This window comes from Cherax quadricarinatus, chromosome 39 (genome assembly GCF_038502225.1).
Source record: "Cherax quadricarinatus isolate ZL_2023a chromosome 39, ASM3850222v1, whole genome shotgun sequence".
In the NCBI taxonomy this organism is placed as follows: Eukaryota; Metazoa; Arthropoda; class Malacostraca; order Decapoda; family Parastacidae; genus Cherax; species Cherax quadricarinatus.
This window is the reverse complement of record NC_091330.1, coordinates 18461081-18473498: the sequence shown is the minus strand read 5'-3', so window position 1 is coordinate 18473498 and position 12418 is coordinate 18461081. Positions and strand designations below refer to the sequence as shown.

The window sequence follows — 12418 nt, the reverse complement described above, 5'->3', positions numbered from 1 at the left end:
ACCTTCCAATACAAATTTGAATAAGCAATCATGCAGGCATGGGAGTGTCAGAAAAAGGAATATGGTTAGAAATGGGGAGGAAAAAAAAAAAAAACATGCTAATGAGCACAAGAGCATTACAGTAGAATGCATTCAGTAATAATACAGAAGCAGCTGACTTCATCCTTGGATATGAAAGTAAATAAGATGAAGCTAGGTCCTACTAGCAGATCAAAAGTTAAGAGGCAGATCCTGGATGTACAGAATAACCCCCCACAAACTTATCTAGACACTACTGCACATTTGAATCCACCTCACAATAAATGTGATTTTTAACTGAAATTTGCTTTTTATTCAAATACGAGCAAACAACATTCCTTGCATAATATTTGTTTTAACCCATTCACTGTCAAACTAGCTCTCAGTGTTGAAGAATTAAAAAAAAAAAAAAAAAGTTTTTCTTATGAAATGACAGAGTATCTCTTCCCGATGGTAATGACACCAAAAGTATGAAATTTGATGGAAAACTTATGGAAATACACTCTCATAAATTTAGTGGTCTCTGCGATATATAAGCATCAGCAATTTTGCCCAATTTGAGCCCTATTTTCAGCCAATTCCATCGTTCAAGTTGACCAAACTCTCAGCTATTTTGCTAGAACTCCATTTGCTCTATTGACTGAGTACAAGAAATTCCCCATTTACCAATTTCAACTACCCAATAAAGTGGTCAGAAATTGGCAATTTGGCCAATTTCATACAAATTTCAAAAGATGCCAGTTTCAAAATAGGGTCCAAAATAAACAATGCAGACATTCCTGGCACTAAAGAAACATTTTTTCTCTGTTCATTAGTCACATCTCCAGGCCCCTCTTATATTACTCTTGATTTCCGTTTTGAATTTTTATTCACACAAAAAATAGAAGATTTACTGTTATGCAGACTACTGCATTATTGTAATAATTGTGTAAATAATGTCAACCCATTCACGACTGTGTGTTAGACTGGCCAGTTGGATACGTATTGGACGGTGACATTATTTGTTTACTCTTGAACATTGGCAAAACCTTAACATTTCTGCTACTTTGAGCTCAATTTCAAGGCACTTTTCATCGTGAAACCAATCAAAATCATCTCTATTTCTGTAATATGTCTTCCATTCTATCAAGTGAGACCAAGAAAATGAGAATACAACTATAAATACCATATGAAAATGCACCTCAAATTTGATGTTTTAAACAAAAACACTGTTGGAGTTTTTTTTCTCATTATGCACTGTGTGCTGCGGGATCTTTTTTTATAATGCACATAATGACCACGCAGACCCATTCTCTCACATGCAGGTCTACCGGCTTTCTCTCGCTAGATCTGACACTGCTAGAATTTTGGCATAATACTATGGCACCAACTTTAGCTTGCAAGCCAGTAAAAGGGTTAAACTAGAAACTAAACTCTAATTTCTAAGTAAAGCATGAATATACAAGACTGCTATATAAGAGCAAAAAAAATTATGACTACATAAAACTCGCTCAACAGTATGCATCTCTGTCAAGTGTGTGTCTGTCGAAAGTTAATCGTTGAAGGAGTATGAAAGATCTGCCAGCAATAACAACAAATAACCAGATGAACAAAGCCTTGCTCAAGAAGATTTACAGAAAACAATCCACAATTGCAAGAAATATAGCACTACTATTTTAACTGAGAATACAAATTTGTTAACATCATATTACCTACATTTAAGGCTTTTTTTTATCCAGAAAATTATATTTTTAATTTTTTTGCAATACTGCATATTTTATTTACAATAAATATCATAATTTATGAGTATCCTTACCTATGTGACCACTGAATTACATGTCTCTGCATTCATGTGTGCACCAGAGACAACTGAATCACACACCATCTATCATAAGATAAACTGAGACCATTACATCACAGATATTCAATCACTTCCAATCTAACCCACAAAAAATAATCTATCATTTCTCTTGCAAAACAGCATTATGCATGAATACAAAGAACCATAATTACACAGCCATCTTTTACATGATCTACATATATTTATCCATAGTGATGGTGATTTTTAAGCTACCTAATACTTGGTTTCTGTGCTAGGCTGAAAATAACAATACTATGTATGTAAATTATATACCTGATGTTAATCCAAGCACTGTATAAAAAAAAGCTTCAAGAAAGGTAAAGTAATATATCCTACATTGCCAGGAGTAACTACCTATTTTCCTATCAAGTTTATATTTGACATTATGGTGTTCAATCTAAAATATATTCATAACATCAGATAAAAGAATATTTTCCCAACCTTTTCCTAGCAAGTTAACTAAACATTACCATGAATATTACTTGCAAATTACAGTTTCCTAACTTGTTCTTGGTAGTACCACCACAGAAGAGTGACCTAGTGTTGGGGATATTTCTTTGCTCTCTCTCCTTGAAAGTACCACCAAAGAAAGGTGAGCCACTGTTAAGTTTCTAAATTTGCTCTTGGGAGGTGCCATAACAGAAAGGAGACTCACTATCAAGGGATTTCCTCAATCTGCTCTTTGGGAATGCCAAATATTGACTAGCTGTGTAAGAACACCCTTTATAGCTCCCAGGAGAAAGTCAATGTCCCTTGAGTTTTCTGAAGATGAAATATAGCCTACATCATGACAACCCTTTTGCAAAATGCTCTGAAATTCGATCAATTTGCTCAATACTGTTTACAAAAAGTGAAATACAAACAAAAATATTGTTAACTATTACAAACTTGCCTGTAATAAGTATATGATTATAGTTTATCTGTTATTACTGTATGCAGCATAAATCTGCAATAAATAAAAGTAAATTAAAAAATATGAATACGTTAAGCAAAAATTTGATCTGCCAAAAAGCCCACAGAAAACCATTTATAATATTCTTAACATCCTCTACTTAATTACTTGACTTCAATTCTTTCTTCAATAATTAAAAATATTACAGGAGATAGGGTTGCTAGGTTACACACATTTATTATCACTTAATATCCCAAACTATGAAAAATAATGGTATATTATATTATTATTATTATTATTTATGATTTGAACTTCACATTTCAAAGTTTTGAAATATGAAGGTTTTAAAATTAAGGATCCACAAAGACTGTATAATTAAGTTATAATAGGTACAAATAACGAACATGCTCTAATAATTCAACTGTTTTGTAAGCTGTAAGTTGTGATGTAACTGCCAGTTTCCTGTTGTCCTGGATCCTACTGAACTGAGATGTATGTATGTATGCATGTATGTATGTATGTATGTATGTATGTATGTATGTATGTATGTATGTATGTATGTGTGTGTGTGTGTGTGTGTGTGTGTGTGTGTGTGTGTGTGTGTGTGTGTTTGTGTATACTTTGAAGACTGTACATTTGAAGTCTAGGTTATAACTTTTCTCGTCATCTGTTCACTCAATGGATTCTAGTCAGTTCTTCTACAGTTTTTATAAGATCATCTGGAGTGGCTTCGGTTTTCATCCCAGAACCATCGTTGATCTGAGGATTGAAAATGAAATCAAAACTACACAATTAACTGATAAATATGTATGTACAACCCAATACAAAAACTTTCACAAAGAAATGAATATTTACTCTACTGGTATTTTACCCTGATTGACACTTTTATACTTGTACCAGAAATGTATTTCCTACTCCTTTCTCACTTGTTTACATCTGCTATAGCAGTTCTCATTAACTCCATACTAGTTTCTCAGTACAGCTAAGTGATAACTTTCATTAACATGTTAGCTAGGGTAGTCCTCGTTCACTCCACACATTCTCATTTCTCAGTACAACTAAATGAACCACTCACATGATAAATGAGCTAGTTTGGAATTTATTACAAGTTATGTTTATATTGCATATGCTGCCATTTCTGAACCTTAATGTACAATAAACCCTTGAAATAATGAACTTTTAAAATTATGGGCAAAATCCCAATGGTTAAATTGCATTTTTAACTCCTTTATTTTCAATGTTTTTTCAGTATATCTGTAAATCAGTAAAGTACTACATATATAGTAGAGCAATTAATATCACCAAATTTGTGAACGTATATTAAACCCACCAGCTGGTGAGTATTAGACGTATGGGATCATTTGTTTACTCTTGAGCATCGGCAAAAATTTAACATTTCTGCTGGTTAAATTGTGTGGGATCATTTGTTTACTCTTGAACACCGGCAAAAATTTAACATTTCTGCTGGTTAAATTGCATTTTAACTCCTTTATTTTCAATGTTTTTTTAGTATATCTGTAAATCAGTAAAGTGACTATATATAGTAGAGTACTTTAAGAGCAATTTTTGCCATTTTTTAACATTATTCTGATTTAATGGGCGGCACTTGGATGTTATACAGTAGAGCCCCACTTATATGGCAGGTTAGGTTCCTGGCTACCGCCAGAAAGCAGATATTGGTGGAAAGCAGAACGCCATTTTTTAAACTTACACTGATAATGCATACAAGTGCCAGATAACTTTACACTAACATATATTAAGCTAACAGTAGAACCAGGCATTAAAAAAACAATAAAAAGTAAAATACATACACAGTACATTCATTACTTACCTTAAAATAGTTTTAACCCTTTCAGGGTTAAAACTATTTTAAGGTATCAAATTTTGAAGTGTGCACCAGTGTCCAAGAATTTTCAAAAAATAATTTTGTTATTTTTTCTTATGAAATGGTAGAGAATCTTTTTCTGAAGGTAATAAAACAAAAAGTACGAAATTTGATGGAAAATTGACGATATCATGCTCTCGCGAATTTTGATGTGTTTACCTGGAGTTTACCTGGAGAGAGTTCCGGGGGTCAATGCCCCCGCGGCCCGGTCTGTGACCAGGCCTCCTGGTGGATCAGAGCCTGATCAACCAGGCTGTTGCTGCTGGCTGCACGCAAACCAACGTACGAGCCACAGCCCGGCTGATCAGTGATATTTATGCATCAGCGATTTTGCCGACTTTGACTCCCAATTTACGCCAATTATATTACTCCAGTCGACCAAATTCTTAGCTATTTCACTAGTATTACTTCTATTCTAACGACTGAGGACAAGAAATCGCCACGTCAACTGTTTCAACTACAAAATAAAGTGATCGGAAATTGGTAATTTGGCCAATTTAATGCCAAGTTCAAAATATTCTAATTTCAAAATAGGGTCCAGAATAAACAATGCAGGCATTCCTGTCACTAAACTAACATTTCCTCTGTTCATTAGTTATGTTTTCAAGCTTTACAAATGAATTCCATTTTGATTTTTTATTCACATAATGAATTTTTATTCAAACCAAAAAATAGAAGATTTACTGTTATGCAATACTGTAATAATTGTATAAATAATATCATCACATTTGTGAACATATATTAGACCCACCAGCTGGCGTGTATTAGACGTGTGGGATCATTTGTTTACTCTTGAACATCGGCAAAAATTTAACTTTTCTGTTATTCTGAGCTCAGTTTCAACCCATTTCCATTACTAAAACCAATCAAAACCATCTCTATTTCTGTAACAAGTCTTCCATTCTATCAAATGAGACCAAGAAATCGCAAATACAACTATAAAAAACATGTGAAAAAACACTGCAGTCACTGTTTTAATAGAAAATTACGGTCTCAGTTTTTTTTCTCGCATTATGCACTGTGTGCTGCAGGATTTGCTTTATGTGGTGCACACATACCACATAGATATATTCTCTCATATCTAGGCCCAAATTTACTGCTCACAGCTTATCAGAGTGAGCTGAGCTCATGGTGTAGATCTACAGTTTGGACCCTCAATGTTTAGCCGTAGATCTACGGCATGGACCCTCAAAGGGTTAATATAGGGCAAGAGGTGAGTAGCATTTATTGTTGAAAGTCAGGTGTGGTAGGTATAGCCCACCTGGCTACCATACCATGCCCTAGAGTGATAAAATACACATACAGTACACTCATTACTTACCTTAAAATATGTGTGGTCTTAATGTAGGGTGAGATGTGAGTATTTCTTGTAGAAAGTCAGTATGGTAGCCCACATGGCAACCACACCCACATGTAATATACGACATTTAAAGCACTCCAGAGGGGTACTATTATTATTATTATTACCAGTGATATACCTTGTTCACTGAGTTTACTTATTTTGTAACGAGTACCCTTAGATGCCATTGTAAACGACAGAGAAGTGATGAGTAGTACTCATGCCAAGAATTGTAAACAAACCTCAATGCGTAAGGGAAGTCACTGGGTCAAATGCACATTGATACACATTTTCTCAGGTGTTGGACTAGAGAAAACAGAATTTTTTCCCCTCACCCGGCTACCACATCTCATATTTATGTGAAATTTTCTCTACTGTGGGTGTATGTATTATGTTTATATGCTATGTAATGTGTTTCATATATAACTTTGAAGAAAATATCACAGATGGATTAATGAAAATGTCTCTATTAATGTAAAATAAGACATTTAATGTGCCCAAGAGTGATTATTATTATGTATTAGTATTATTACTATGGCATCAAGACTATAGGAACACACTTATTGATTTTAATGTGTACCTGCATGCCAGCACAGTACATAAGTTTATTTAGGTACAGATGCACATAAGTATAATTATCGGAGTACACAGGCAGTAGGCTGGTAGACAACAACCATTCAGGGAGGTACTACCATCCTACCAAGTGACTGTAAAAAGGAAGCCTGTATTTGTTTTACATGATGGTAGGATTGCTGATGTCTTTTTGTGTCATAAACATGCAAAATTTCAGGTACGTCTCGCTACTCTACTTACACTTAGGTCACACTACACATACATGTACACATTTATGTGTACACACTCATCTGAGTTTACTTTGATTTTATTTTAGTAGTTCTTGTTCTTAGTGCCTTTCATTTCATATCCATGGGGAAGTGGAATAAGAATCTTTCCTCTGTAAGCCATGCATGTTGTAAGAGTCAACTAAAATGCCGGGAACAATGGGCTAGTAACCTCTTTTCCCGTATAGCTTACTAAAAAGAAAAAGAAGAAAACCATCAAAGTGGGATGTTTGCATGTGCATGGATGTTGTGTGAATGATAAGAAAGAGATAATTGTGGATGTTATGAAGGAGAAAAAGCTGGAAGTCTTGGCTTTAAGTGAAACAAAGCTGAAAGGGGTAGGAGAGTTTCAGTGGGGAGAAATAAATAGGATTAGGTCAGGGGTTTCAAATATAGTTAGAGCTAAAGGAAGAGTAACAATAATGTTGAAGGATAAGTTATGGCAGGAAAAAGAGGGAATATAAATGTATAAATTCAAGGATTATGTAGTGTAAAGTAAACGTTGGATGTGAAAAGTAGGTTATAGTAAGTGTTTATGCACCTGGAGAAGAGAGAAGTGTAGAAAGAGAGAAATTTTTGGTAATGTTGAGTGAGTGCATGGAGAGTTTTGAACTAAGTGAGAGAATACTTGTGGTTGGGGATCTCAATGCTAAAGTGGGTAAAAATGTTGTGGAGGGAGTGGTAGGTAAATTTGGGGTGCCAGGGATAAATGAAATGGGGAGCCTTTAACCCCTAAACGGTCCAAATGTATATATACGTTCTTATGCGTAGCGCCCCAAACGTATATACATGTATATGTTTTAATTTTCCTGCCTCCAAATCTGGCACCATTGACCTGAGATGCCTGGTCAGCATAGAATTGGTCTTAACACTCGGTGTGCACAGTAATAAAAAAATCTGGGACCACTTAGTACCTTGTGGGAGCGCCAGTTAAATTGAGCCCCATCTAGAGCAAACAGTGCGGTACACACCAAGGATTCACTGATGTAATGTCATATTAACACTCCTCTTTTAAGAGGAAAGTCATGTTAACCCCACGTTTAGGGTCTGACGATCTCTGTCTATCTCTATCTCTGTCTGTCTGTCTCTGTCTATCTGTCTCTGTCTCTATCTGTCTCTGTCTCTGTCTATCTGTCTCTGGCTTTGTCTATCTCTTTCAATCTGTCTTTGTCTATCTCTGTCTCACAGGTACACATATATACAAGTATACGTAGTATAAATTACCTAGGATAACCCAAAAATCCAGCAAAGTGTTATACTCTGCTTGAAGATGTGAGTAAACATGATGACGCAGTCTTATAGCTCTCTCTGAGAGAGAGAGAGAGCTAGACAGATAAACAGGGAGTTTGACAGACAGACAAATAGACAGAAATGTTTGTGTACCAGCAAAAAGAAAGCGAGGGGGATGGTCATCTAATCTTTCCTTATCAGCTGCACTCTCCCCCACCCTTGTGTATGCTCATCAAACGTCAGCTCTTATCAGATGTTATCTCCCCTTATCATGTCACTGTCAGGGGTGGACTTTGTTTTTCATGTTTCAAGGGAACTTATTATTAAGCATTATTATTGGAAATATCTTGGGTAGCTTGGAAAGCTACCCAAGATTTCAGACTCTATAACCCCACTCGGTAGATCATCAGATGCAGCATTCTCCACCTGACCCAACATTCTGAACCTGACTATAAATACTCGTGTACATTCCACCCAGGTAGATCTGTTTGTGACTTGAAAAAGCCCACTGTGTGGGTGAAACGTTGTCAATAAAGGATCACATTATACTGCATATGTGTTTATATTTCCATTATGTCGGTATTTTATATCATTTATTTCCAGGCATTATTATTATTACATATTATTATTATTATGTTAAGAGGTTAAGAGAGTGGTGAAACAATGTAAAAAGAGAGCAAATGAGAGAGTGGGCGAGATGTTATCAACAAATTTTGTTGAAAATAAGAAAAAGTTTTGGAGTGAGATTAACAAGTTAAGCAAGCCTAGAGAACAAATGGATTTGTCAGTTAAAAATAGGAGAGAAGAGTTATTAAATGGAGAGTTAGAGGTACAGTGGACCCCCGCATAGCGACCTTAATCCGTGCAAGAGGGCTGGCTGTTATGCGAAATGTTCGCTATGTGAATGAATTTTCCCCATAAGAAATAATGGAAATCAAATTAATCCATGCAAGACACCCAAAAGTTTGAAAAAAAAAATTTTACCACATGAAATATACATTTTCCTACACACAAAGAGAAGGATACATGCACAATAGTAGAGTAGTACATGCACAATATATATTGTGCATGTACTACTCTACTAAATGAAGAATAAATGACACTTACCTTTATTGAAGATGCAGCAATGACTGATGAGACACTGTGTCCTGGGAGTGCCTTTTCCTCCTGAGTACTGTAGGTCCTGTTTGGTATTTTCTTCCAGAACAGGCCTTATCACACTGTGTATGTCACTACGATTCTTAAATCTCTCAAACCAACCTTTGCTGGCTCTAAATTCACCAATATGAGCACTAGTTCCAGGCATTTTCCCTGTTCACCTGGGTGTTAGTCGACTGGTGTGGGTTGCATCCTGGGAGACAAAATTAAGGACCCCAATGGAAATAAGTTAGACAGTCTTCGATGACACTGACTTTTTTGGGCTATCCTGGGTGGCAAATCCTCTGGGGTTAATTGTTTCTTGGTATTCTCAATAAGCCACACCAACAACGTTGCTACAGCAGCAGCAGCAGCAGCTGACGATGTTACAGCAGCAGCAGACGATGCTACAGCAGCAGCAGCAGCAGACGATGCTACAGCAGCAACAGACGATGCTACAGCAGCAGCAGACGATGCTACAGCAGCAACTGACGATGTTACAGCAGCAGCAGACGATGCTACAGCAGCAGCAGCAGCAGACGATGCTACAGCAGCAGCAGCAGCAGACGATGCTACAGCAGCAACAGACGATGCTACAGCAGCAGCAGACGATGCTACAGCAGCAACTGACGATGTTACAGCAGCAGCAGACGATGCTACAGCAGCAGCAGCAGCAGACGATGCTACAGCAGCAACAGACGATGCTACAGCAGCAGCAGACGATGCTACAGCAGCAACTGACGATGTAACAGCAGCAGCAGACGATGCTACAGCAGCAGCAGCAGCAGACGATGCTACAGCAGCAACAGACGATGCTACAGCAGCAGCAGACGATGCTACAGCAGCAACTGACGATGTTACAGCAGCAGCAGACGATGCTACAGCAGCAGCAGCAGCAGCAGCAGACGATGCTACAGCAGCAACAGACGATGCTACAGCAGCAGCAGACGATGCTACAGCAGCAACTGACGATGTTACAGCAGCAGCAGACGATGCTACAGCAGCAGCAGACGATGCTACAGCAGCAGCAGACGATGCTACAGCAGCAGCAGCAGCTGACGGTGGTACAGCAGCAACAGACGATGCTACAGCAGCAACAGACGATGCTACAGCAGCAGCAGACGATGCTACAGCAGCAGCAGATGATGCTACAGCAGCAGCAGACGGTACTACAGCAGCAGGAGCAGCTGACGGTAGTACAGCAGCAGCAGCTGACAGTGCAGCAGCAGCTGACGGTGATACAGCAGCAGCAGCAGCTGTACCACCAATAGTAGCGATGGTTGATTGGGGTTTATTATACAACCTGACCAGCTCTGAGACACGCACTCCACTTTCATACTTATCAATGATCTTTTTCTTCATCTCCATAGTAATTCTCACCCTTATTGCTGTAGGGTTGGCACTAGAAGCTTTCTTGGGGCCCATGGTCACTTATTTTCCAGAAAAAAATCACCAAAAACACTGTAATAATACAAAATGTTCCGATTGTATGCTTGGATGTTACCGCGGAGGCTGGCTGGTAAACAATGCCACCCGCGGAACATGTGAGCGTGGCTCAGGCCGCACATTGGATGCGTCTCGGACGAAGGCCGCTGAGCGGGTTTTTGGGCGCTATGCGGGGCAAAATTTTAGCGATCAAAGCGTCCGCTATGCGGATTGTCCGCTATGCAAGGCATCCGCTATGCGGATTGTCCGCTATGCAAGGCGTCCGTTATGCGGGGGTCCACTGTATTGGGAAGATGGAGGGAATATTTTGAGGAATTGTTAAATGTTGATGAAGATAGGGAAGCTGTGATTTCGTGTATAGGGCAAGGAGGAATAACATCTTGTAGGAGTGAGGAAGAGCCAGTTGTGAGTGTGGGGGAAGTTCGTGAGGCAGTAGGTAAAATGAAAGGGGGTATGGCAGCCGGGATTGATGGGATAAAGATAGAAATATTAAAAGCAGGTGGGGATATAGTTTTGGAGTGGTTGGTGCAATTATTTAACCCTTTGACTGTTTACGCCGTATAAATACGTCTTACGCGCCACTGTTTCTGACGTATATATACTCAATAATTCTAGCGGCTTCAAATCAAGCGGAAGAAAGCTGGTAGGCCCACATGTGAGAGAAAGGGTCTGTGTGGTCAGTGTGCACCACATAAAAAAAATCCTGCAACACACAGTGCGTAATGAGAAAAAAAAACTGATCGTTTTTTTGGATTAAAACGGCGACTTTGAGGTGTATTTTCATATAGTATTTATCGATGTATTTGCGTTTTCATGGTCTTAGGTGATAAAACGGAAAACATATTACAGAAATAGAGATGATTTTCATTACTTTGACGATGAAAATGACCTTGAAACTCAGCTCAAAGTAGCAGAAATGTTCAATTTTTACCAATGTTCAGGAGTAAACAAATCACACCACACATCCAATACACGTCAACTGGGGAGTCTAATATTCTTTCACTAATGCACTGATATTATTTATACCATTTTTACAATAATGCAGTAGTCTGCATAACAGTAAATTTTGTATTTTTTTGTATGAATAAAAAATCAAAATAGAAAGCAATAATAATAATATAAGAGGGGCTTAGAGATGTGACTAATGAACAGACGATATGTTATTTTAGTGCCAAGAATGTCTACATTGTTTATTCTGGACCCTATTTTGAAATTGGCATCTTTTTTAGTTTGTGTGAAATTGGCCAAATTGCCAATTTCTGACCACCATATTGGGTAGTCCAAATTGGTAAATGGGAGGTTTCTTGTACTCAGCTGATAGATAAAATGGAGTTCTAAAGAAATAGCTATGAGTTTGGTCAACTGGAATAATGGAATTGGCTGAAAATAGGGCTCAAAGTCGGCGAAATCGCCAGTACGCATATGTCGCCGAGACCGCTAACTTCGCGGGAGCGTAATTCCACGAGTTTTCGGCCAAATTTCGAACTTTTGGTGTCATTACCATCGGGAAAAGATTCTCTATCATTTCATAAGAAAAAAAATTTTTTTTTTTAAATTTATCGACATAGAATGACAAGTTTCAGAAAAGGGCCTGAAACAGTCAAAGGGTTAATAAATGTATGGAAGAGGGTAAGGTACCTAGGGATTGGCAGAGAGCATGCATAGTTCCTTTGTATAAAGGCAAAGGGGACAAAAGAGAGTGCAAAAATTATAGGGGGATAAGTCTGTTGAGTATACCTGGTAAAGTGTATGGTAGAGTTATTATTGAAAGAATTAAGAGTAAGATGGAGAA

The 12418-nt window shown here is 37.7% G+C and overlaps 1 protein-coding gene across 1 annotated transcript in view; it reads right to left on the bottom strand.

Moving 5' to 3' along the window:
- Positions 1–3305: 3305 nt before the first annotated feature.
- pic (DNA damage-binding protein pic) overlaps positions 3306–12418 on the bottom strand; it is a 224519-nt gene continuing 215406 nt past the window's right edge. The window contains exon 24 of the mRNA XM_070092474.1: positions 3306–3509. Within this exon, the coding sequence (XP_069948575.1) occupies positions 3426–3509 (84 nt within the window). The 3' untranslated portion in view covers positions 3306–3425. The remainder of the gene's footprint in view (positions 3510–12418) is intronic.